This window comes from Phycodurus eques, chromosome 18 (assembly GCF_024500275.1).
Source record: "Phycodurus eques isolate BA_2022a chromosome 18, UOR_Pequ_1.1, whole genome shotgun sequence".
In the NCBI taxonomy this organism is placed as follows: Eukaryota; Metazoa; Chordata; class Actinopteri; order Syngnathiformes; family Syngnathidae; genus Phycodurus; species Phycodurus eques.
The window spans coordinates 12,630,877-12,657,072 of record NC_084542.1 but is presented as its reverse complement, the minus strand read 5'-3'; the positions used below and the strand labels follow the sequence as shown (position 1 = coordinate 12,657,072).

Here is a 26,196-nt window from a genome sequence, read left to right as displayed (position 1 = left end):
TTTATTCATATGGTTTCACCTCTAAATAGTTATAACTCCCAAGTATTTACAACAAAATAAAACCACCTTGTTATTCCACAAAACAGCTCCCAAGTGCTGAATATTATTATTTTTTAATCCATGTTAGTGTCTAACTTTTAAGTTGACCTAAACATTTTAATGTTCCGTCTGGATACAAACACTTAAATACACACACCATCTTTAGTTGCATGTCCATTGAGAGCCCCCCTCCTTTTCCCACATTAGTAGTCATTTCCTCTCCCATTGCCGGATGTGTTTGATTCGGACACCAGATGAGGAGGGGGTGATGTATTTTACATCACCTATTACTCTTCTTTTTTTCTTTTTTTTCTTTTTTTTTTTGGTTTCCTCCACTGGGATTGAACACAGCAATTAACTATTAAATTGGTCGTCAAGCTCATTGGTCTCACAGACACTTGCAATTTTCATATAGAACGTCTTTGTCAACTCACTTGGCAGCTGCTCCCCACAGTCTTTAGTCATCTGTATTTCTACATGTATAGCTCGCCTCTGTCCACGCCAGTGCTTCTTTATAGGTACATCTATTATGGTGGTTACACTAATCCTTTAACTAGAGCCCCTGTTAACAGGCTAGTTGATGAACTTGTCTTTGTTCATACAGATGTGCTTCTGCTAACTCTACAGCCTGCCGGGTGGGTCTCGAGTGCGGGGGGGTGGGGGGGGCTGTGTTTCAAGTCTTTTCTTTTTCTCCAAGCAGGCGGGTTTGGTCGGTGAGGTCATATGTCGCTGGATTTGTACATGTCAGAGAGGAGCCTGGTGATGGGCACGTTGCCGATGGTCTTCTTGAAGAACACCTCCTCGATGGTGGAAGGGCCGACAGAGCGCAGAGACGGCAGCAGCAGCAGCAGCTTGCCGAAACGACACGGTTGAGTCGGGTACCTGCAACACATCAGTGGGGTTTAAAAAAAACAAAACAAGACAAAACCAAGCTGCCTGGAGATAACAGGAGTGGTAGAAGTAAGGCAAAGGGCTGTTAGTTTGTTTGCTTGTTACTAGGTTACGTTGCCTGACTGTGTGGAGACTGAAATGTACTCAAGGACAAAAGTTTAAAAAAAATAATAATAATTAAAAAAAAGATTGTCCATTATATACTATCCCTTTTGATAATTTAGCAGAATGAAAAACTTACATAGTGCTTGACTGAGAAGAAGTAGTGCTTGACTGAGAAGAAGAAAACTCTTATTACTTGTCGCATGTTGCTAGAGCTAACTAGCGCTGGCTCGGCTTATTTATGCTATTATTCAAAAAAGGTGTTCCTATACTTTTGCTAATCTGAACTAAGAAAAATGCTAAAAAAAAAAAATTAAAAAAAAAACTTATAGCAACTGAAAAAATACACCTGTATGTGTTTTTTCAGATAAGACAGAATTTTTGAATGCTAGAAGCTAGAGATTTTTAGGCTAGCACAAGCCAACAAATTTACCACGAATCATTCTTGTTACCGTCAACATCAATTTGCTTAATAGAGACCATGGATGGGGACTAGCTTGCTTTTCCAAATCAGTTGCCTTGTTCCCTAGTTCAAGTCACTGTCGCTGCTGTCCCCATTTTTCGCTGCCTTATAAAACCCAAAGACCTCAATCAATCAAGCTCCCAGCCACAGTTGACTGTGCCTCTTTTGTCTATTTTTTAATTTTTTTTAATTTTTACATCCTGTCATCATCCACTGAGATTGAAAAAAGTTAAGATCCTATTTTGACAAAGTAATGACTAGAAATTACAGATATGTTTTCAAATGTAGATAGTAAAAGTAAAGATTTGTCATTTTACAGTCACCAGAAAATTCTACTTGTGTACAGTAACAAAGCATTCATACTTTGTTACTTCCCACCACCAACAGAGATGGAGATGAAATTTTTGCAGATCACACTGGGAATGTCTTTTTCTTTTCCTTAAATTCTCAGTGAATAATGCATGGATCTTAATGATAACACATCCCGACATATACAGTACAAGTGATGAGATGGCTATTGTACGAAGGCATACGATTCAGTCTTCCTCTAATGGTAAAAGTCTTAACGTTGTCATTCGAGTTTCCATTGCAATTAATATATTGTACTTAATGTCACAACAAAGTTAATCACATTTTCTCGCGCTTGTCCCAAAAAGTTGAAGATGACATTTTGAAAAGAACAAAAAATCTTAATTTCAAGTACTTAATAATAAAAATGCAAGTTATTGTTGGGTCAACTTAATATTTTAGTGTTGAACAAGCAAAATGTTTTTATCATTCCTCCCTCCCCCCGCAGTGCGCTAATGGTCTTACCTGGTGTGTATGTAGCTGTTGAGCGTGAGCTGTGCCTCATCTTGTAACGCTGCAATGGCGCTGGCGTTGCGGAAATTTCTCAACTCTGCGCCGCCCTGCGTGGGAACTGTGTTCACAAGAATGGAACTGTTACAATACAAGCCTAAAAAGCGGTCTATTAGAAGCAGCGGGCGGGCTCTCACCGGCTTTGAACGTCACGATACATTTCAGACAGGCGAACTCCGTGGCGTCCAGCCGCATCTGTCGGAACCTGGTGACCACCTCTTGAAGCGCTTGGATCTCGGACATGATTTTGTTCATCCGCTGGGATTCCGTGTTTTCGGTGTTCATCCCTGCTGATGGTACAAAATTACGACGCAGGAAAGCGGCGGGGCGCCAAGAGGGCCTGATATATCTAATATGTCTCGGTTACATACCAGAAACGGCAAGTAGAGTCGTGGAGTCCACGGGGATAGCCCACTGCGCGATGCCCAGGACAAACAATTCCCTCCACGCATCCTCCAACAAAATCAACTGCAAAGATGATTATAAGTCGTAAGGCCGTTGACGTTACATATCGGACAAATGGACATTACACCTACAGGAAGTGAAAATAGAGGACAACATGGAGCAAATGTAACTGCTTCCACTCTTCTGGAAAGACTTTCAACATTGGTTTTGGAGTGTTTCTATGGGAATGTTTGGCCATTCATCCAATTGAAGCTTATTCGTAATGTCAAAGTTGACTGACTGAAAATGATTGCTCTGGTTCATCCCAACAGTCCCCAACAGAAGCATCCATGCGTGAAACTGTGTTTTGGTCTGATGAAACCAAGGTTGAACAAGTTAAGCATGGTGTTGGCCAAGTCTTGCTTTGTGGGTTTGTTTTCCTTCAACTTGAGCTGGGGCTTCAGCAATATAAGGTATAATACCAACTTGGACGATAGTGTTTGATCATACAAGCAAGATTGCGATTTTTGTTTGGATTTCCTAAAAAACGGATTTGGGAGATATGCGGTATAGAAAATGGATGGAAAGACAAATGGAATGACCCAGCCACAACCCAGACCTAAATTCATTGCAGTGACCAGCAGGGGCTGAGGATGTGCTCTTTCCGTATCCTTGATTTAATGTTTCAATTCTTGCTCACTTGTGCGTAAAGTGCATTGTCCATTCCTCCGACTTAGCGATCGTGTTTGAACTCCCCTTGGGCCTCCGCTCAAGGTTAAGCGCGCTCCTTAATCCCGCCAACCTCTCTCGTTTGCCTTAATTCCCGTCACGCGCGGGTAACCGCTTTAACGTACCTGGTCAGATAAGGGGAGCGTGGAGAAGGCGGGCACGCTTTTGGCCCACTTGATGCTCATGAAGAGGAGGCGCGCCGCCGACTCGCACACCGACTCGGTGGCCACCTCGTACAGGTACATGGGGGTGGCGCTGACTTCGTGGGGGTACTGCAGGAGGAGAAATGAGGATGCGGTCATGGCCTCGGTTATGTTTGTGGGGGGGAACAGTCGCGCTCATTGTACACGGCAAAGGTCAAATTCCAAGCCACGGCACCTGCTTTTTAGCAATGATTAGTGTTGCTTGCGGCGGATTTGCAGTGAGAAATCTAATTGGCGGATTTGTGCCTCTTACAGGCTAAATCAGGGCAAGAATTTCAACTTCTAACCCTACTGGAAAAAAAATTATAATCGTATAAATAACACCAGTTTCCACTCAATATCGAGCTTTAAACTAGCTATGGTAGAGGGTTTTTGTATACTGGAAATTACAGTTGCAAGTAATAAAGCATATTTATGTCTCCATGTCCTTGTCCATTTATGTTTCTTATTCAAGTTTTTCTCTTCATAGTATATGCTGAAGCCAATAATAATGCTCAATATATTGTTATTATCATCATCAATCCGAGCGAGCAATAGGCCCATAGAGTCGTGGTATTATTGAATACCGTATTAGGTTAGGGTACAACTTAACTTACTTATAAATGACTTATTGATGATTTTATAAATCATTTGTAAGTAGTTATGCACGATTACCTGTGGGCTCACTATTTGGCAAATAGAAGGTCTCCTTTGCTGTTCTTAAGGCTTTATTAATATGTTCATAAACTTCTTATTAACCAAAGTCTGAACCCAAACAACAAATAACACAAAATCCGGACTGATTTAAAAATGACTCATTTAAAAAGCTCCTTTAAGTTACTGTAAAGTGGCACCAAAAGAAAAGACTAAACGCGGGCTTGTTTTTTAGCATTATGTCACACTTGCCGCTGTTACCACAGGAGATATTTTACGAAGGCTTTATAAAGTTATTATTATTATTATTTTTATTTTTTTGTGATTCCTCCCTGTTGTTATCCACTGGCTTAACTAACCATCAAAAGACAATAACATGTTAACCTTTATATAACTTTTATCAGAGTACCCTTTTTGTAAATTGTAGCTCACTCCAGTGTTTTGTTGCAGTTCAATGACGTTTTGCATTACTATTATAATACTGGTAAACTAATTATTCACTTTTTTATAAGGCTACTATTAACAATAAAGTAGCTGTACCATACACAGCGGCGCCTTGAGGTACCCGACTACCGACTTAGCTCTTACCTTGAAAAGTTTGTCATTTGGACTACGATATATTTTTTTCTCTCTTTAAATCAAAACTAAAATATTATATGTGACAGAATACTTCAGGTTCTTTTTTTTTTTGTGTGTGCCTTATTTTCCGCTATTTTGATGTGCATTGTCTTCCCGTCCCCCTCTCTCTCCCTCGCCAACCCAAATGCTCGAGGCAGATGGCCGCCTTGCAGTGAGACTTTATTCTGTTCAAGGTCCAAGGTGAGTGTTTGTTTGTCACTTTGGTACTGCTCACATGGGGCTTGTAAAATGGCATTGACCCAAAATACAGCAAGATTGTTGAATCGTCACATATGAAGTCGTTGGATCATTTTAATGTCACTTTAAAAGACTGGCAAAACATGAAAAAGAGTATAAAAGTCGTGACATTACCTTGGGGGTGGGCTGTGCCAGGCCCATGATGGCCTGCCTCTCTGGCGTGCTGGCCACCGTACTCATGTCCAAACCGTGAGGCTCCAGTTGCGTGACCGTGGTGAAGAAGGGCGGGCCCGGCAGAGAGGATCCCGGGAAATGCGTCGAGGACCCGTTCACCTCTTTATGACCTCGGAAGTACAGGGCCACCTGTTTTCGGATGGTGGATGTTCGGGGTCCTCGCTCGTGTTGGACGGCTGTAAACGGCACCAGATGTCCGTGATCGTCGCGGCAGGTTCAGTTCAAATGAATGGGAGCGGATGACGAGCATAACCTCACAATATCCGCCTCTAGCCTCTTAATTTTCACCCACGTCCCCTTTCAGATCACGTTTCATATTAGAGGGCCCACAAGCCAACGATTGGTGAATTGTCCTTCACGATTACAGGAAGACATCGAAGGACACGACGTCGCTGTGAATGGTTGGCCGCCCCAAGCTTCTGGATGCAAGTCGATGTCGTGATATGAACCATTGAGAAACCAAGCATATTGAAATTGAGGAAGATGAGTCGTCCAATCGGAGCAAAGCTTATTTACAAGTCATGTATTAATGAGAAATTCTGCCATTTCAACTGCCAGGTGTAAATATATATATATAGAATAGCTTGAAAATGGACATTCTGGGCATTTCCAACTCAAATAATCTTGGAAACCGATAAAATGACATCAAAGATGATGAAACAAAAAGTGAAATAAATGATGAAAGGGGACCTTTAAGGCAAAGTTGTGTGGTTGTTTTAAAAACACACCCTTCTGTTTAGTTTGACATTAAACAAAGAATCACCTCAAACATTTGAGTCAGGTCAAAGCATCACATGCGAGGGGGAGAAAAAACAAACTTGTCAAACAAACTGGAATTTTTTTAAGGCTTGAAAAATAAAACCTTATTTCATACTGGCAAGCTTGTTATAGTGAAAAACTTGATGCAGGAGGAAAAAAAATAAAATAAATACGTATATATACACATTTACCGTCTTTATTCATGTTGACTTCCAGACACTTTTTCAAGCGGCACGCTCGGCATTGGTTTCTGTGAGTTTTATCCACAGGACACCCCCCCTGCACGCACACGCACACACACACGGAAAAAGGCACAAAAAAGGAAAAAAATGTTATCATATAATAGCTGCCAACGCTCCTATCCATACTATTATCTTCCCAGGAGACCAATTTCCAGGTGCTATCATTATCATCATCATCATCATGCATTTATCGACCTCCTTCAATGCAGCCTCATTGCAAGGGGGGAGGGGGGGGGGTGGATAAGTACTATCCCGCCCCCTGCTCCTTGAATCCTCGCTTTCATCACATTAGATTGGATTACACCTGATAAATGACGACGCACCGGCGCGCTGAGCTATTTAAACCCTGCGGGTGTGACGCGTTCAGGCACAGCTGGGAAATCGCACAACTTAGTTTGAAAAGCTCTCCAAAAGACCCATAACGGTGCCGGCGGGGAAAGGGGAGTACATTCACCTGAGAACCGGACTTGCACACGTAAGTTCTGTTTCGGCGAATGCTCCTCTTGAAGAAGCCCGAGCAGCCGTCGCAGGCGTAGACGCCGTAGTGCTTGCCCGAGCTGCGGTCCCCGCACACTTTGCACGGGATGTCCAGGATGCGGCCTGCGCAAGGGAATTTGGAAATTAAAGAGACCAGCAAAGAATTCAACCAACATTTCACAACTTTTTTTTTTTTTTCCCCCCAATTTTTATTTTCCAATTTTTCATGGGATGATCCGTTCGTTCATTTAGTCAACACACTCATTTAAATACTTAAATTACTTTTTCAAATGTGTAATCAGTCATGCACGAAAAAAATCAATAATGATGATGCCCGTATAAAATACTTTCATTCATTGTACTTAATTCGATTAATTCTGTCTGTCCGCAGTTTTTTTGTTTGTTTGTTTTTTGTTCAAAAAGTAGCTCATCGCTTCAGTAACTTTTTATATTTATACTTCTTATATTAGTGAAATTCACATGCAAAACTTTACAGTATAATGAATTTTAAAAAAATATTCTATTGACTGTGGGAAAAAAACCCATCTCCATTCATTTTAATTAGTTTTCAACACTTTAACACTTAAGACTCATTTAACACGACTTGCAAATGTTTCATCCAAATCCTCAAACAGTATCCGGTAAATTCATACATCCCACGATTGTCTTATGTCATTTTATCAATCTAAATTTGCTTTTAATTTAACGCTCATTTATCACTTTCTCAAGTTCAATGCTAATACTTTCGGTAGTTTCTTTGTAGTTTATTCTTCTTGCATTATTAGTTATGACTTTAATTTTCAGTTGAGGGGGGAAGAAAACACAATTTGACTTAAATTATCCATCTAGCTGTCCTATTTAATAATAATAATAATAATCAGTTTACTTTTCTTGCATTATATATACTTATGTTTTTCCATTGGGGAAACCTGTTCTATCTATCTATGTAATCTCTCTATCCCTCTGGCTCTCTATTTAACACTACGTTTAATCCTCATACTTAAGTCATTATTTCTTGCTCTATAATTCATTGCATTTTTTTGCTATTGGGAGGGAGGGGGGTCATTTGATTTAAATTGAGATTATTTATCAGTCTATTAATATTATCTCAATCATCCATCCCTTGGGCTTTACTTTTCAAATGTTCAATTCTGATCCTCAAATTAGTCACATTAATATATATATATATATATATATATATATATATAGCCACTGTAATTGACTTTTTTTTCTTTTAAAAAAACATGGGGTGGGTGGGTGGGTGGGTGGGGGGGGGGACAATATTAGATGACATTTTGATTACCAACAAGACTTGTTTCTCACTCACTCACTGACTGACTGGACAGTGCGGGCCCTGCGACCATGGGAATTCCGTGCACACATTTTGCAGAATAAAAGTGGGCGAGCGTCATAACCGTGCACTGTAAAACACACAGTGTGGGGGTGGGGGGGGGGGTGTAGGTGCCCTCACAATGGAGACATTAGTGGGGGGGGGGGGGGGGGGGGAGGTCGTGTTAACTTAATGATTTTGGCCCATTGAAGCTCGTCTGACTGGCCGCATCTCGACAAGCTGCCAAGTCCCCCTCATAATGGGACTCGACAGCTGCTTTCTCCCGCAGGTCTTTCTTTCGGGCCCGGGATTAGGGCGTCGTGACACTGCGCCATCACAAGAAAGCGCACCCACTCGATTCACCAAAACGCCAATCAAGTGGATGGAAATGGACTCCGGTGTTTGATAAGGAAGAGAAGGGGGGTAAAGTGAAGATTTTTTTTTTTTTTTGTCGTCAGTTCTAACAAACAAACAACAACAAAAAGTATGTTTGTGTGTGTGTGGGGGTGGGTGTATGTAATTACACTGACGTTTTGCCACCTGCTCTTTGATTCACCAGTGACCCGTCCCAAAGGGTAGCATGGGAAGAACCAGCAGCAAAGAAAAACAATCACTCCAGGAGGGGGTTCATTATCGACAATTAGAAAAAGCCTTCATTTTTATTATTATTATTATTATTTTGTTTTTTTAAACTTGTCGATCACTAACTGACTCGGTGGGATTAAAAGTGATTGACGCACCCGTGAGATTGTTTAAAAACCGCACTTGAGGTGGAAAATATGAATGCGAATCAAATAAAAACGGTACGAGCCAACTTGATTCACACAATTTTGCAATCAAATTAAAAAATAAAATGAATTCTCCACCCACTAATTATTATTTTGTACACTTCAGACTAGACAATGTATTTACTGTAACTTTCCACTATGGGGGTACAATTTGACATCTGTTGCTTAATTGCAACAAGTTATACGGCAGTTATCAAGGGATAAAAATGTCAAAAAACCCTTTTCATTAATTCGGGGAAATTGTGCACGTCACCATAGTGTTTTTTTTTTTTACGCGTGGCCTGTAAGTCTAAATTGTATTTTTTTTTTTAAACTATATATTTAACCAATAGGAGGGCTAATGAGTGTTTTATGCTAAGGAAAGAATCGATATGATAATGCATATTTCGATGGGAAGAGCGATTGTGATTTCCAATTAGCCTACAGTGATTATTCAGAATTCATTGCAAGGCCTCGAAAAAGTGGGATTTCATTTACAGTCCGTTTGTTTGTTCGCATTTAATAGAATTGTGTTTGTGTGTGTGTGTGTGTGTGTGTGTGAATGCAAACACGTGTAGTCAAACATTTAGGCCCATGCAGAAACAAAACACAAACAAAAAAGTAGCTAGAAAGTGTATGAATTAAGAGAAGACGAGAAGGAAAGCATTCAAATAAATACATTATTAACAGGGTTTCTTTTTTTCCCCTCCTGGATATGTTTGAGAGAAAATGCATACATTTGAACTCAAACAGTTTTAATTTGTTTTCTTTAAAGAAATAAATGAAATAGCATTATGACACGTTGATTTTTCCTAAAACAAGTATCCGTTTTGCAAAAAAAACGATACTAATGACTACTGGCTTTAAACAACAAGGGGATGTGGCGTACTCTCAAATTGATTTTATTTGTCAAATGCTTGATTTACCTCTTTTATTTATTTTTATTTTTATTTTTCTCCCAAATATTTGCGAGGAAACTTACTTGACTTGACATTGAGAATATCCAAACAGCCACTTGTTGAGCCGGCAGGTTTGCTCATCGTGGATTCTCCAGTAGTGAAAAAAATGTCCCTTTTTAAAAAATAAAATAAAATATATATATATATATAAATAAATATATATATATATATATATATGGTAATTGTTGAAGTTTGTTTCTTTCAGTTGTTGCCGCCAAACTTCCACAATCAGTCCACGCTCAGCACGCACGCCGGCGCATCGTCCTCCTTCCAAATCCGGTCGACCGGACGGACTCGCAGCCCGTCGGCAGCCCGGCGACGGTGACCTGTGGGCGGCTGCGGTCGGTGCGCAACAGGCGTCAAATTGGAGGGTGCTGGAGGCCGGGCGGGGTGAAAAGCAGAAGCAGAACCAGAAGCAGAACCCTTTTTCCTGCAGCAGTGGAGCGGCCGGCACCGAGGTGAGATTGGTTGAGTGCAGGTGTGACTTTGTGCTGCGACTTGGCCCGAATAAAAGCCTGCAGCTAATATTTCGCACAAGTGTCAGGGGAGGGTGGAGATCTCCGCTTCCTTCATCCACTCAAACTCCGCCATGACGTCATCGACGTCGTCATCACTCTCTCTCTCTCACTCTCTCTCTCTCTCTCTCTCGCTCTCTTTCTGTACTTTTTGCTCATTCACTGATCCCTGCAAGGCACTGCCCACAAGCCACTCCAGTGTTTTGTTTTCTTTCTTTTCAACTTAGTCAACGCCAACAGTATCAATAAGGCCGGCAAGAAATTCAGGCAATGGCAGAAAAGCTTGCAGTTTATAATTGCGTACAAAGCTGAAGGAATATAGTTAGGCATGTCCTAATATGTTTCTTTTTGTTGTTATTGACTTTACATGTACTAACACGAAATTTTTTTTTTCTAACAAGGTTTCCCCCCCCCCCCCCCCAAGTGCAAACTAACAAAATTTGAAGGTACGGGTGTTTCAATGCAGGAACGCTTTTCTTCTTCCTTTTTTTAAAAACTAAACATGAAAAAAAAAAAACATACGATGATGTCCATATCCATTTTTGTTGTCTTACTTGTTAAGTACTGTACGTGTTCTTTATTTTTTATTTTTACGCAAGTATATATTTTTTCCCCCATTGTATTTGCAATTTACTAAACACTCCAAAAAACCTCCCCCAAAAAATTATCCTTCATTGTTTGAATTAAAAAAAATAATAATTGTAACCGCATCTTAAAATGTTAGAAGTGCAAATAGCTGAAGGAACATGTACTTAAGTGTGCTCTACAAAATATTACACGTACTAACGCAAATGAAGCTGACAAAATCTGATTTATTCCTTGTTCCTGTCCTTTGAAAAGCAAGTTTTGTGATTTACTTATTTTTAACTTGCTTTCAATCCAGAAAACAATTTAAAAAATATTTTCCCCTGTTTCAGCCCTTTGACAAACTCACAAATTAGCTGCATGCTTTTCAATGCAACAACGATGTTATTGAATATTTGTATCTTATTGCTCATCCATTGTTGTTTCCATTGAAAAGCACTCGTCTTCTAGTTCTGTGACAAAAAAAAATCCAAAAAACAGTTGACTTTTTTTTCTTAATTCTTTAAAAAAAATTTTTTTTTTTTGCATATGCAACGACGTTTTACTTTTTCTCGAATTCCAATATTAATTTATGGATTTTCTTGATATATATATATATATATAAAAAAAACACGATACAATGAAATTACAGTAGTTGTATAGAATGCTCTTCTTATTTATTATTTGTAATAAACATTTTTAACTGATGGTATATTTTTTTTCAAAAAAAAATTCTGCCTAAACGAACTAAATGAAATGTACCATTTTCACCCCCCACTTATTATTATTACTATTATTTAGTGCTTCATCCCCCGCCCCCCCCACCCACCCTCTTGCTGATAGACAACAAGCTCTATATAATGTCACGACAATGTGGCCCTTTTTGCTGCTAATGCGGAGCAAGCAAATAAACATGACCACCTAAAAACATTGTTGTTTAGTTAACTGATTAAACAGCTCCGAATGATTGTAATGAGTGATGCTGGGCACGCCATATGTCATTTCCTATAGAACGTAGCAACACGTGCAAAGCGACCTTAATTGCCCATGATTGACGTTTTTAAACGTTGTCCTGCATGCATTCCAACGTATTCACCGCATGACTTTTTAATCCATCCACAAGTTTTCCTTCACTTTGCATAGTTGGGTACAAAATGATATTTCTCCTCCTGTAGGACCCCGCCCCCCCCACCTCACACTCCCCTCCTCCTCCCACCCACTCCACTGTGGACACCGAGTTCCTCTCTTCCTGACACCCTGACCTTGACAGCTTGCTGCGCTCTCCCCGGGCAACTCCAGAAATCCATATTCTGTTTTTAATTGTCCTTCTTCCCACGGTGCGCCGGAGGCCATATGGCCGCACAAAGTGTCGATTTAAGCGGACAAGGGGCGAGGCGGGGAGGCGTATTTAATTGCAATTAAGCATTGTGCGTTTGGTGTCTCACAACTCGCAGCTTTTACGCGCGGGGATGAATTCACTCGGACGTCTCTTTGATTTTTTTTGGGGGGGGGTGGGCTTAAAGCGGCCACAACATTAGGTACACCTGCGCTGACTTAATGAGATCAAGACAATCTTAATGCGGTAGACGAGGCCCAAAATGTCGAGCACAGCTGTTAATGTGATGCAATGCAACTTTGATGTAAAGCGCTTTCTTCCAACTGCAAGGCCTCTAGGAACAAAGTTGTGTTGTACACCACGCCGAATACACTTTTAAACTAATACATTAAGAATTATTATCATTCAAAATACGGGGTTTTATGCCTATTAGTTACGAAATATTTTTATGTTCAAACAAATTGATTTATTTATTTTGGGTTTAAATGCAACAATTAAGAATGAGCAAATATTTTTTTACAATGATTTATTTGATTTGTTTAATTAAAAAAAAGAAAACATATTTGGCCCTAAAATGGATCCCGAACGATTTACTGTTATTAATCCAACCAATCAGCAAGAAGAAAATACAAGACAATACAGTCTTGTACAATTGTCTACAACAATAATCGTAATAATCTTAAAATTTCTTCTTCTTTTTTTAAACGATACTTTATTTGAGTCCTTACATGGATGCCTGGAAGCCTTACTGTGATTAATTCAGCAAATATATAATATATGCGTCAAATAAAATGAAACAAATGAATAAATAATAGAAATATAGTGGTGGCGATATATTAATGTTTACATAAAAATAAATAATAATGTCAATTAATATGCAAGGACGCCTTGCTGTGATTAATCAAGTCAATCAGCGATAATAACAAAACATAATTCATATAACTAGTGACAATATCTTAATAATGACATGTTATGAGTAACAATAATAGTGTGTATTGGCCAGTGTTCCAAAGAGTGACTTTTGCTCTGTTTTCCCCCAAAAGGTGAAGAGCGTTCCCCCTTATTTTATTTGATTGATTGATTGATTTCTTTGTACGTGCGTGATGCGCGTGAGTGCGTATGTCTCCCGTGAGCGCGCGTGTGCGTGGGTGGCTGCCGGCGGCTGAATGGCGAATGTTTGACATAATCTCCTTAACGCGTCCTAATCCTCGTCATTCACTGATAGCCTTTACACAAATATAACCAACATCACGGTTGCCCCGGTTGCCTTCTTTCCCTTTTCTCTTCTCTGAGTGAACAATCTTCTCCTCAGACACTCAATGAAATGTTGCCAGCAACAAAGGACGCAGTCGATTGTGTATCAGTTTCTTTATTCATTTTTTTTTTTTTTTTTTTTTTTTTTTTTGGTGAGGGGAGCTCTTCTTCTTTATGCAGATATTTGACATACTTCAAGATGAACAAACATGGGGGAAGTCGGTGCAGAACAATGCAAAACCAGATTTTTTTTTAAAACATGGAAATCCCACTTGCATGAGGGTTAGTGACAATATCTGACGCAAATACCATAGACAATGATTTCTGATGACTGCTCGGGTCCCTATATAAGCGACCAGGCGGAAAGCAATTGGTTTAGCAAGAAGTCACTAAGCACCGGGCAGCGAATAATGGAGCGATTTCAAGCCTGGTAAAAGCCAAATAGTGGAGCTGTGCCGGCTTTAAAAGTGAGCCGATGAGATCAGCACTGCTGTTTTACATCCCCATTCAGGGTGTGTCCAAAAAAAAGGAAGAAAAAAAAAAAGAAGTGCCTCAAGGCACGTATTGTACATTTTACAAAAATCTCACGACCAGACAAAAAATGTAAAAAAAAAAAAAAAAAAAAAAGTACTGTATAGAAATACTGACACAATTACAATGACTAATAATCAAATTAATAATGGGGAGGTTTTATTCCCAAAAAGCAAATGTATTATTGTAACAGTATATGCTGCGTTTAAATATAGTAAAAGTAACATTATTTACAGTACTTACTGTAAATAACGATTTCATTAAAATGTGTTGCACAGAAGTTTAGTACAGAATGTACTTAAAGAAACGTTGAAAAACAAACAGTTCTTAAAGATTTGCAAATTTATTGTACTGTACTTAAAAGTTCAATACAACTTAACTGTACTTATAAAACATATACTGTACTGTATTCAAAAAACAAGCTGCATGCATAACTACAAGCCTCATTCTAATATGTTTTAATGTATATCAAGTTTTAAGAGAGCCAATTTAGTGGTACTTGTACCACACCTTTGAGGATCGTGGAAGAAGATTTCATCGTTCTGCTTGTCACTCACGATATGCCACTGGCATACATAGATGATACATTTTGTAGAATTGAAAATGGTCTTCCCCAAAATGTTCCAACAGAGTTGGATGTCTTCGAAAGGGAATGAAAGATTCACTGCAAAGGAAGTAAGGGATGACATGTTTGAGGAAGCTGAGAGGAAGTCGGGGTACCCAAAGAAAAGCCACACAAGCAGCCGCGGGCAACATGCAAATGCCACACAGGAAAGTCGCAGCCGTGATTCGAACCCAGAAATCTCGACTGTGAAGCAGATGAGCCATCCACCACTGTACTGCTACCTGGAAACGGAAAAAAAAAAAAAGAAAAAGGAAAAAAAAAGAGATGTTTCAGCACCATGGATAGTTCTATGCAGTGCTGCAGGTTACCTGTCCAGGAGTAAGTGAGGAGTGCTTATCACCAGATCATTTTGTATTCCATTGGGGTACCCGCTCACATTGTGTGTTGCCACGTGCACCATGGCCAGGTGACAAGGACGGCTGTGATTGCACATCACCGCCTTCCGCACAGAGACGTTTCTATCGAGGCGCATTTAAAGGGAGTGAGAGGAGCTGCTTTGACTGGCAGCCAATGAAGTCGGCTGTAAACGCTCCCACAGTGGCGCAGCCTGCCCACCCGCAGATCCACCGGCCTGCGCTGGTCTACAAAATTACCAACACTGGCCTCTGGCGTACAGTTGAGCCGCCCGCCGCTCTGGATTTACGCCGTTCATGAAAATAGGGCCCTCAGAGTTTTTTCTCCTCCGCACTCTTCCGTCATTCTCGCCGTGACGAGAGGCCAATCATGACCGAGAACGAGGCGTCTTAAGCGGCCACACCACCAAACCGCTGCGTCTGTTTTTTTTTTTCCCAAAGAGGAAATGATAAGCAGAATTGTCGGGCAAGCACATCAATGATTTGTCGCAATGGAATTACTGGGAAAGAACCAGTTTTCGATTCCCATCCCTATTTATGATAGACATGACGAACGACTTCCAAAAGTGGATCTGTCTTGAGGGGTGAAATTGGGAGAAAACTCAATTTTTCAAGAAGAACAGTTGAGGGATCAACTTTGTATTCGCGCACGGCTGGTCAAGACCACCGCCACTGGTGACTGTAATGACCCCTGAGTGAAAATTTGTGAGCATGCGAGTGACCATCTTAGGAGGAGGCGCTAGGCTGAGCCTGTGCTTTGTTAAAAGAATTAAGTGTAAAATTGGGAGTATGGCTTGTTTATTGCCGTTCTGGTGTAAAGTGGCCATTTTCGATACATTTTGGACATTTCCAAGGGGTACTTTCAAGAATGTTCAGCCCCCAGAATCCTGTTTCACAGAGCAAAATGTAATCTAATAGACATGTCTATCATGAGTTGAACCACAAAAAGCTTCAACAACCCATGCCTGAAAACACACAGGAGGCATGCTGTTTTGGTTTCAAGCAACCTTTTTAGGGTCTTTCCAGGGGTCCTTCAAAAATAAGGTTAGTTATAGTAACCTGTTAGTTTGTTCTACAGATTTGATCTAAAAGCTACCAAAATTGGACAACATACAGTATACTAGACAGACAGATGGTAAATGTGAAACATTTGCGTTTTGGTCATTGCGTGTTGGCGAAGCCTGGCAGCGAAGGTTGGTCACTCGCAATTCCAATGACTCAGCTGCACAAGGTCAACCAGTTTCACATAGCGCGAAATTGTGAAGAATTTCATTTTTCATTTTGCGTGTGGGCAGGGCATCATGGCAGACTTTGGTGAGTCACAAAAATCAACTGTCTATAGTGCTTGTCCTTATTAGGGTCTCAAATGCGCTAGAGGCGATCCCAGCTGACTTTGAGCGAGAGGCGGGATACACTCTGGACTGGTCTCAAGCCCATTGCAATTGGACATAGAGACAAACAACCCTTCCTCATCACATTCACACCATTGGGGAATTCTTCAGTTAACCTAACGTGCATGTTTTTGAAACGCGGGAACTTGCGATCACCATACGGGACACCCCGAGCCGTATTTCAAACGGCAAACCTAGGAAAAGTGGGGCAGACGTTCTAACCACGAGGCCATTCTAATAAGTCGACCCCACAAACATCTTGTGAGGACCCGTTTCTTTGAATTCTTTCCAAGAAACTTCACTCATACAAGCCCACAAGTCTCCTCCACTGTGTAACACACAGTGCAGCTGTGTGCATTAGGCAAATCTGCGCACATCTGCACACTTGTGCAAAGTGCTCTCCTTAGACGAAAGGGTCGGAGTTTCTAGACCCCAAACTCAGGAAAAACGACGGGCCGGCGCGGCGCGGCGCAGTTTGGACGCTCTGACAAATCTATTTGGGGCAAATTGTCAGTGAGAAACTTCCGCTCGAACTGCCTTGGACAAAACTGGCTGTTGGGGAGAGCAAATCCCACTGCATGAGGGTGGGGGACAACGGGGGGCGAATGTGTTGATGTGCGGCCGGTGGCTGGGGAGGGACAATGGACGGATTAGTCAGTCCCCTGGCTGACTGATTTGAGATGGCTCCTCTCAGCCTCTCACCGTGGGGAGTCCCATTGTCCCGCTTCTGATTCCCACTTCTCACAAACTCCAAACAAAAGTCAATCTCTTTCTCAAGGGGTGCTGGTGGTGGCGCGAGGGGGGCGCGTATCGACCTGTGGTTCAGCTGGGGAAAGTGACTCAAAAACGTGGCTTGACTCTCCATCCGCGCCGGCCTCTCTTTCTGTCGCGTTTCCTTGTCTTCTTCATACGCGGCCTTTACAGGCCAGCGGCCCTCGATAGCCAGCCTCGCGATGATCCCCGGCTCGAGTGCGCCAGGCGGCACCTGTTGGAGGCTTAGACGGGCCGCTATCCGCCCGCCGGGGGTCATTAATATTAAAATATACAGAGATGCCATCAGTGGCTGCTCTGAAATCGGTCTGATGTCGCCCCTGGGTTCCCCTCTCGGGATGGACCTCTGCTTTCAGTAGGTAGTGAAGAGCAGTCTATTCCCCCCCCCCCAACCCGTCCACCATTTTCTCCGTGAAAAGACTTATTAACAAATTATGACAGCTGAGTAGAGGGGCTTAGTGTGTTGACACTGCAAAGACAAACGTGAGAGTCATGACACCAGCTTTTACTCAGAAACGGGTGCGGTCATTCGCTCGGCTCACGTTTGAAAAATGATAAGTAACCTCGAATGAAATCCAATACAGGAGCTGCATCCTAAAAATAAATCTGCTTTTCTAGGCCTAAAAACCCTCATTTTCCATTTATCTATTTAACATACAGCGATGCCTTGAGTTTTCAAAACAAATTATTTGATTTCTTTTTAAGATTTAATACCACTCCCAGTTGTTTACTGTCAAACTAAACATAAACGCAAGAGAATTAATTACACATGTATTTCAAACAACCACGTGGCCCTTCTGTTTGTTTTGAAAATCAAATGTGACCCTTTAGCACAAACAAGCCATGTTTTAATAATTTATTTGCACATTAATGCGTTACATATCTAAACAATATGCAAGTAAGAATGTGATAAAATGTTGATTTTCTTTTTTGTTTTTTTTCTTCTCTCTATGCAAAGCATAATTGTCTTCAGGCATCATTTAACTAATGGGAACATTAAAAGCCAGCAAGCTGTCACCAGGAATCATTCAAATCACTTGGAATCGCTCCCAGCGCTCAGCCAACCGGGCTGTTGAGCTGCTCTGTTTAGCAGTCAGTCTCGCTTTCTGACCGACTTTACCTGACGTTTGCCTGCTGCCAAGTCAGGTTCAAGGGTCACGGTCTCCAGTCAGTGTTAATTCTTAGTGAGCCTGCCGCTTTTGAGGTCCAAGTTTTTCCCCATAGGAAATAATAGGGCAACACACACACACACACACACACACACACACACATACTGATGAAAAACACACTGGAGACTTTCCGACATATGAAAGGCTATGAGATTAGAGTACAACAAAATAATGCATAACGTGTACGGTAAGCAGAACATACATCCAACTGCTATTACACGATGAGGAGGGGGGTCGGGGGGCAAAAACACAAAATTTTAAATTTTTGTTTCTCTTACGGTCTATCTGAAGCTCGCTCATCAACACAAAGCAAGAAAGCGAACACGCTACGGCTGGTAATTTGAAAAAAAAAGAGAAGTTGTATTACATATTGTATACTACACTGTCCAAACTTCAATAAGAAGTGACAAAGGCGTAATGTGAAGCAATTATACCCTTCAACGTATGTTCTTATAAATATTGATTTGGCAATCCTAAGAATGGCACTTTATTAATTTCTCCAGTCTTACTGTTTTCACGCTTCACGCCATCATGTGCAAACATACGGTGATGCAATAAAAAAAAAGAAATAAAAATAAAAACTAAAAAAATGTTTGTGGCATTGAAGATTTTCACCAGTACAAACTAAATAACTAAATAACTCCACTCCTCGGACCAAATGCCTGTAACCTTTGCTAAAATCGTGAAAACAATCATGTATTAAAGTAACGGGAACATTTCTCTATGATTATTTAACGCATTATATTTTCCTTGTGGATCACATTTCATGGTAATGACTGAGTAATGAATTCATGGTAATGAAAAGATTAAACCTGTATTATGAATTATAATAGGAGGCGTACAAGGCAAAATAGTCTTCCATATACGAGATTAAAGACACATATTACAATTGAATTCCAGAGATGGATACAGAATTTTCATTATTTAATTCTGCACATATAATGTTGTATGAGGGGAAAAAAGGCTTTTAAGAGTTGCTACTACATTTTGATAGAGTAGGAAAAACATAAAAAAATCAAAGTAGTCATGGTAAAAGCAGGAGGGTCCTTTAAAAAAAAAAAAAAAAAAAAGCAAACAGCCAACTGAGGGTGAAGAGCCACTTATGTTTTTCATATTCACCACATTTTCTCAAGCATTATCCAAGTTTCCCATCCTTAAATTCCCCCAAAGTTGGAGATGCTCACAACTCCACAATGGCCAGATGCTGTCCTTTGCCCTACCACCCCACCCGCCCTCGCTCAACCACACAGCTATCAGTCATAACTTGGGGGAGAGAAAAGAGGTGGGACAAGGACGAGGGGGTAGCGGAGAGCAACACGGCAGCTTATTTAGAAGACTTCCTTTATTGGAACATGTGCAAGCAGCTCACGCACAAAGGACTTAAATAGGATATTTTCTGTTCCCTATAGTTGCGTTCCCCTTTTAAGTGCCGAGGCAAGAAAAAAGTAAGTTTACAACTGCCTCCTCAATGGGAGCTCTTCACTCGCAGGTTGCGGGGACCTGAGTGACCTGGGAAAGTTAATTAGGAGGCGAACAAAGAGCGAGCCGTAGCAGAATGCCTCGCCTCTCCTCCAGCCAAAGATGTCATCCATTAATTAGGAAAATCTTTAAGGTGGCCTCATTGAATTTACAGAAAGCCCCGTGGTTGGCGGGCAACAGTTTTTTGATCAGGCCCTGACTCAAACAATGCCTTTCTGGGGGTTCAGAAAGAAGAAGAAGAAGAAGAAGAAGAAGAGGAAGGAGGAGGAGGTGAAGAAGAGAGGGGAAACGTATGGGGCTGGCGTACAGTTTAATGGTGGGCCGGCTGCCGATTGTGACAGCTCAGATTCACATGGGTGTGGGGGGCATAGTTTGGGGATGATGTCATGCAAAGGCAACCTGGGGGCTTGGGAAGTCGGAAGGAGCCAGAGGGGAGGGAGAGCGGGGGCCACTCAAAGCTAACATCGCCGCATGCATCTGGGCTGAATCTGCCTTCAACGTGCAGAAGTCTTTTTTTCTGACTCCCGCATACCACCTCAATTCACATTTCACGGCTAATGCTAATGCTAACGCACCAGATAACTGTTTCGTCCCTTTGTGACCTTTCAAGCACGGGGTCGTGGACCTGTTGCTTTTTATTATAAGATATGATTATGAAGATTTGAATAGAAAAAGTCTGCGTGTCAAACAACAGCAAAACTTCCAAGCACCACCATCACAACAGTCAGATACAGTAGCGGAATAGGCCCAAGTGTTCATCAGAAATGAGAAAGTAAACAAAGTACCATTTCAGTGTAGCATTTTTAAAAATGATTAGTGTTTATAATAATTATATACTGTATGTATATAATATTATAATACACTTTTATTTAAATATAAAAAATTGGAACTTTTAGATGAAAGGCTAGATGAAAACGCACGGTTCTAATGCCATTTTGGCCTAATTTAAAGCCAGTTAGCATTGGGTTTTGTCTTTGAAAATGTCTCTTGGATGAAGTGAGCCTTGATGTGTGCGGCATGCAATCTCACCCTGGAAAGCTTTGAGCCCATTGTGTGACTGCTAAAGCTGGCTGCCGAAAGTGTATCATGTTGTAATGACTGTTTTGAAGGGCGGCCACGTGATGCATGTCGGAGCTAGTATGTGCAGGCATGCCGTCATGTCAGTGCCTCCCCTGGGACTTGACCCCCCCTCCTGGGGGACTAATTTGAGGGGAGGGCTGATGTGTTTTGTAGCCTGCCAGAAACAATCACCCCCGAGCCCCATTATGTTTACAACACGTCTTGCTTTCATTGCTATGTCACTGTCAGTAGAGCGGGGAGGGGAGGGGGAGGGGGGGCTGGGTCTACCGGACCTGAAGTTAAAATAAATTGTGTCGCAGTCATTTCTTCAGTTTTTTGTTTCTGTTTCTGGTAAAGCAGGGGTGTCAAACATATCTCATTGTAGGCTACATCATAGTTACGGTAGCCTTCAGGGGGCCACTCGTGGTGAAACGGCACGCCAAAAATCCCGGTTTGGTACCTACCTTATTGTACATCAATTGTTTTTTTTTTTTGTTTTTTGTTTTGTTGTTGTCATTTTGATGTCAGGAAAAAAAAAAGCGGGGATTTTCAAGATTTGGGGGGTGGCCCACGCCCCGTATCCCACGAGAAAAGATCCACCCCTGCACTGAGCAACGACAGGTTCACTTCTCCACGTTCAGAATCCAAACAAGAGCAATCTGTCGTGCGCTGACAATCTTGAAAGCAGTTTCTTGAAGATTAACGATGTGATATGGTCACGCCATGACCTTGACATGAAGCAGAAATGACGTGGCCCAAACTATTTTTGCTTTGGAAATGGAATTATCTTTATTCACCGGGACGTTATGATGAATGGTTTGTTTCCTATTCATTTTTCAAAGTGTGTTTGCATATCTAGAAACAATATACTTAAAACAAATTTGTTATCATTTGTAGTATTAGTAGTTGTCAGGGGCCAGACTTTGGACACCTCGTGTTATATTAAAGTGAATAACAACTTTATTGAAGCAATCTGTCAACCCCCCCCCCCCCCGGCTGTCACCCTCCCACCAGCTCCGTCCCGGCCCACCCGTCCTCCCTTGTTCTCTTTGGGCACTAGAGGTTGGCGCTGGGGGTTTATGTTCAGTTCAGTGGAGCTGAAAGAAGTCACTTTTGCGTCTTGTTATGGAACAAGACGTCCGGGCTTCTCGGGAGCCACGAGAGGTGTTCTGGGGTTGAGTGGGGGGAGAGAGAGCGCGGGGACCGTCCCTGCCGGGGCGACCGGCAGTGGGGAAGTCAAAGCGGCTTTTGTGTCTCTGCGGTCGGCTGCCTGTTTGGGAATCATCCCATCGCCCGCAGCCTCCCCTTCTCGCTGTACTAGCACCGGGGCGGCTCTTCCAGGAGAGGGCCGACCCAAGTGACCCACGGAAGAGTGCGCGACACTCCCTCAACAGACTGATTGGAGGCGACACAGACGATGCATGAACCCTGCTGCAGTGATGAGAGCGCACAGACATTTTCATATGTGCAAAAATTTTAAACACTTAGCATGTCGGACGTAGTGCCATGCCTTTTTGGACCAGAGAGTAAATCCCCACTATATAGATGAAATTTGTTTGTCAGCCATGTTGGAGGCCAAGATCGGGAGGATAAGCTAGGCTTAGAGCGACTCATTTTTTTGTTTTGTGTTTTTGTACAATCCTAATCGGTTAATATCAGCTATGTTATAAATGCTCCAATCTGAAAAGTTGATAATGTATAGAGAAACCTTTTGAGCGTGAAGGCAGTGTCAACGACACGACACAATGACAAAATGGCGCTGCGCAATTCAAACATCTCTCTCTGCCGAACAAGCGGAACTAAAACCAAGACTGTTTCACTTAGCGACCCTGAGTAGTTGACATCTTGGCTTACTTGAGGTAAAACAGCATTGACTTTGACTAACGTTAGCCTAAGGCTAAATTGCGCTTAGCATGGTGGGAGTCAACTGCCATTCCGTTTATCTTAGATTTCTGACGTGTGTATGTGAGTGTTTAATATAATACCACGGCAACAAATGTTCCGATATCCAACATAAGATTCTGTATATATTTTAGAAATCTGTGTTACTTAAGACAACCTAACTCAATTGTAGCATTGAAAATGCAGATGTAACATGCGTTTTGTGACGTTGGTGAGCGTTAAAGCTTGCCTGGTGGCTTCAACGAAGTGTTTTGTACAAACACAGATGCGTGGACTTGTTCTCTGGCTGGAGAGAGATCAGCTCTGCTGATTTGTGATTTTTTTTTTTTTTTTTTTTTTTGTTCAGTTTCCTGGCCGAGCGTTGGTGGGCACAGTCTCATGCGTCACACCTGCTGCCGATGGTCATCGCCGAAATTTATAGGCGCAGCAGTGGTGTTTTGGGATCCTAGATTTAGGTTTCCGCCGTTGTTGACACGCACAGCGTTAACAATGGCGAGAAGCAGAGGCAGAGAAGGTCCCTAACTAAGCTCCAGTAACGTGTTGTTCCCACGGAGCAGAAAGATGTGAGTACTGCTGCATGCTTTGTCTCTATGTGTTGACGCTGCGTGTGTGTTAATTTAGCAGTTGTTTGAAGGTTTATAATGACCATAACATTGATGCAAATTTCACTAAATTAATCCATCCATGGCATTTTGCATACATTATATTAATTGGTTGAACATTTTGGGATTTAAAAATACACAACGTTTAATTCTCTTGTTTTTATGTGTGGGTTTTACAGTAAACTTCAACTGGGAATGATAAACAGCTTGAAGCAAACCCACTTTTCCTTTTATTTAGAGAACTGTGAAAGTTGTCTTACTATTATGGAGAAATATCATACAGTAGGCGAAGGCAGTCGTGGAAAAAGTATTACTAGTAAGACAGTTGTTCACTAGTGTGCCCCAGTCATGATACTCGTGTCCGAATTGTCTTAGTCGTGAGGATAAAGCGTGAACTAGTACATGGACCTTAAAATGGATATTCAGGACATCCAACAAATGCTCAAATGGCTTTCTACGGCAAAATGCAAAATGCAACTTTTGCTGTCGCCATTGATTTGTGGGAAGCAAAGCGAAGAACATCCCTTGTGTCCGGTCCAACTGCTTCATTCCAAATGGAATGAGCTGAGTGCTTTTGAAAAAGAACAGAATAGGGCCGCCTTGATCTGTGTCAATTGTCATCCCGGGGCCACTTCGGCAGCCAGTATAGCGGGGACGAAGTCAGGGCTTAATCCCTAGAAAAGAGGAGACTCACGGGAGAGGAGCAGCGCAACAATAACCAAGTCAAGCGTATAAAATGAAAGCGAAATCTCTATTATCACTCCGCGCGATTCCCAGCAAAGTGGTGAAAATCAGGGTTAGTTTGCGATTCGAGTCAGACGCCGAGGGAAGAATATGGGGGTCCCCGTGGGTTGGGAGACTCACACGACGAAAAAGGGCGATATTGGGGAGAAAGGGCGAAGAAGAAAGCCCCTCTCCCATCGCGACATAACCATTAAATGCAGTCTGACTTTATGTTGTATAGAGAGGGGGGCACAAGAAAGGAGGCACAGTTCTCCGATGAAAGAATGAGGTTTTGGGCGGATTAGGGACGGCCCGAGGGATGAAGAATAACTTCTGCATAACTTTACAGCTACTTTTCTCTCTGTCGCCCCAAAGAGGCAAGTTTAAGGCGGCTGCGAGTTAACCTGTGTGGAATTCACGGGCAAAGCGTTCTCATCATAAAAACATTCCCCCCAAAAATAAATGCTAAACAAGGATCAAGCAACATAGAGGCTAAAATAAGTGAAGTCAGTGGTAAGGGTTATAAAAAAAAAAAAAAAAAGGGGGGGTGGGGGCAAACGTGGGCTCTTATCTGACACCTTCACGAAACAGGTCTTGTCTCATTGTGGAAGGACACGTTTTATTTGTACACTGTATTACAAATAGAGGGGGAAGAAATGTACTCACACGCTGTACTTAAGTACAAGAAACAGATACTAACAAAAGAGTCCGGTAAAAGTAGAACTGATGGAAACCCTTCAAGTAAAAGTGAAAAGTACAGACTCTGAAATGTACTTGAGTATGCAAGTAAAAGTGATTTTATTTATTTTATTTGTTCATCACTGCCATTGACGGCTTTTGAAGTCAAATATCCATGTTGACTGGGAAGGCGAGCAGTGAATGAGTATAGTCATTTTGCTAACTTGGCACAACAGAAAGAAAAATCTCAGTACTGTACACAAAATATTTCCCCCTCTTATTTACTTACATCGGGATCGTACTAAGAATGTATTCCCATAGCATTGCTAACGTTGTGAACTGACTAACAGAAAATGTTAAGGTAGCTAATGATGGCAACTGAAAAAATACACCTTACATACGGTATGTATGTTTTTTTTCTCTTCTCCAGACAAGGTGGTCATTTTTTTTTTTAACAGCAGAAAGTTTCGTTTTTTTAGGCTGGCACAAGACACAACGTATTCACCTCAAACGTTATAGAGTTGAAGTGTTAAGTGTTAAAACGCTGAACTGAAAATGAGCAACGATAAGATATTTGTTTTCGACTAAATACTGCGCATTACAAAATTTTACAAAGAGCAGATTCAACAGTTTACGTTTTAGTGCATGTCGGCCATGTTTGTGGATTGTGTCGCGGCACCCGTGTATGTGGAGTTCGTCGCTACGAGGTTTTACACCAAACAACGTAATACAGTGCTTAACTTTTGTGTGGTTTTCCTACTAAATTCCCTTAAGAACGTGTTGATCGGCTTATTCAGACATGAGCACGAGCCGTCCATGCATGGGGGTGATTTTCTGCACAATAACAGACATTACAGTATACAGCCTACATTTTCTACAGAATACCTCGGCGTGTACGTGCAAGTCATTTTTGGCATCATTTGATGGGCTTTTTGTCTGGCGTAAAATCAAGAGAAAGTTCAACAGCTTTGAGCTCGGCTATGTATAGTTCCTCAAGAGCTCTCATCATCATCGTCATCATGTATTTGATCAGTCTAATTGATGATTTTTGTCCTCTTGGTTCCTCTATCTACCACATGCTAATGAATGCTGGCATCTGACAATAACGGTCATCTCCAGTAATGATATTCCGTTTTTTTTTTTTTTTTTTTTTTTTAAAACATGGTGTGCTCCTGATTAGACTGACAGAGGAAGAGCGTCAAATAACGCTGTAATCAGGATGAACCCCACCACTGCCTTATCTGTCATACTAATGTACAAGTTGCTACTTTAATCCTAATGATAACGCACATGATAATGACTTGATAATGTCGGGCGTCATGCAGGCTTGCATGAGGACTTTGCGATAGGCCTTACTT

At 41.5% G+C, this 26,196-nt stretch overlaps 1 protein-coding gene across 1 annotated transcript; it reads right to left on the bottom strand.

Moving 5' to 3' along the window:
• Nucleotides 1-4: 4 nt before the first annotated feature.
• On the bottom strand, nucleotides 5-10,409 carry nr2e1 (nuclear receptor subfamily 2, group E, member 1). Its single transcript, XM_061704375.1, has 9 exons — nucleotides 9,910-10,409; nucleotides 6,808-6,953; nucleotides 6,303-6,390; nucleotides 5,293-5,528; nucleotides 3,592-3,738; nucleotides 2,725-2,821; nucleotides 2,491-2,640; nucleotides 2,309-2,414; nucleotides 5-921 (listed from the first exon to the last, which is right to left on the bottom strand). The coding sequence occupies exons 1-9, from the start codon at nucleotides 9,965-9,967 to the stop codon at nucleotides 759-761; spliced, it is 1,191 nt and encodes a 396-aa protein (XP_061560359.1). The 5' UTR covers nucleotides 9,968-10,409; the 3' UTR covers nucleotides 5-758.
• Between the last annotated feature and the right edge of the window lie 15,787 nt (nucleotides 10,410-26,196).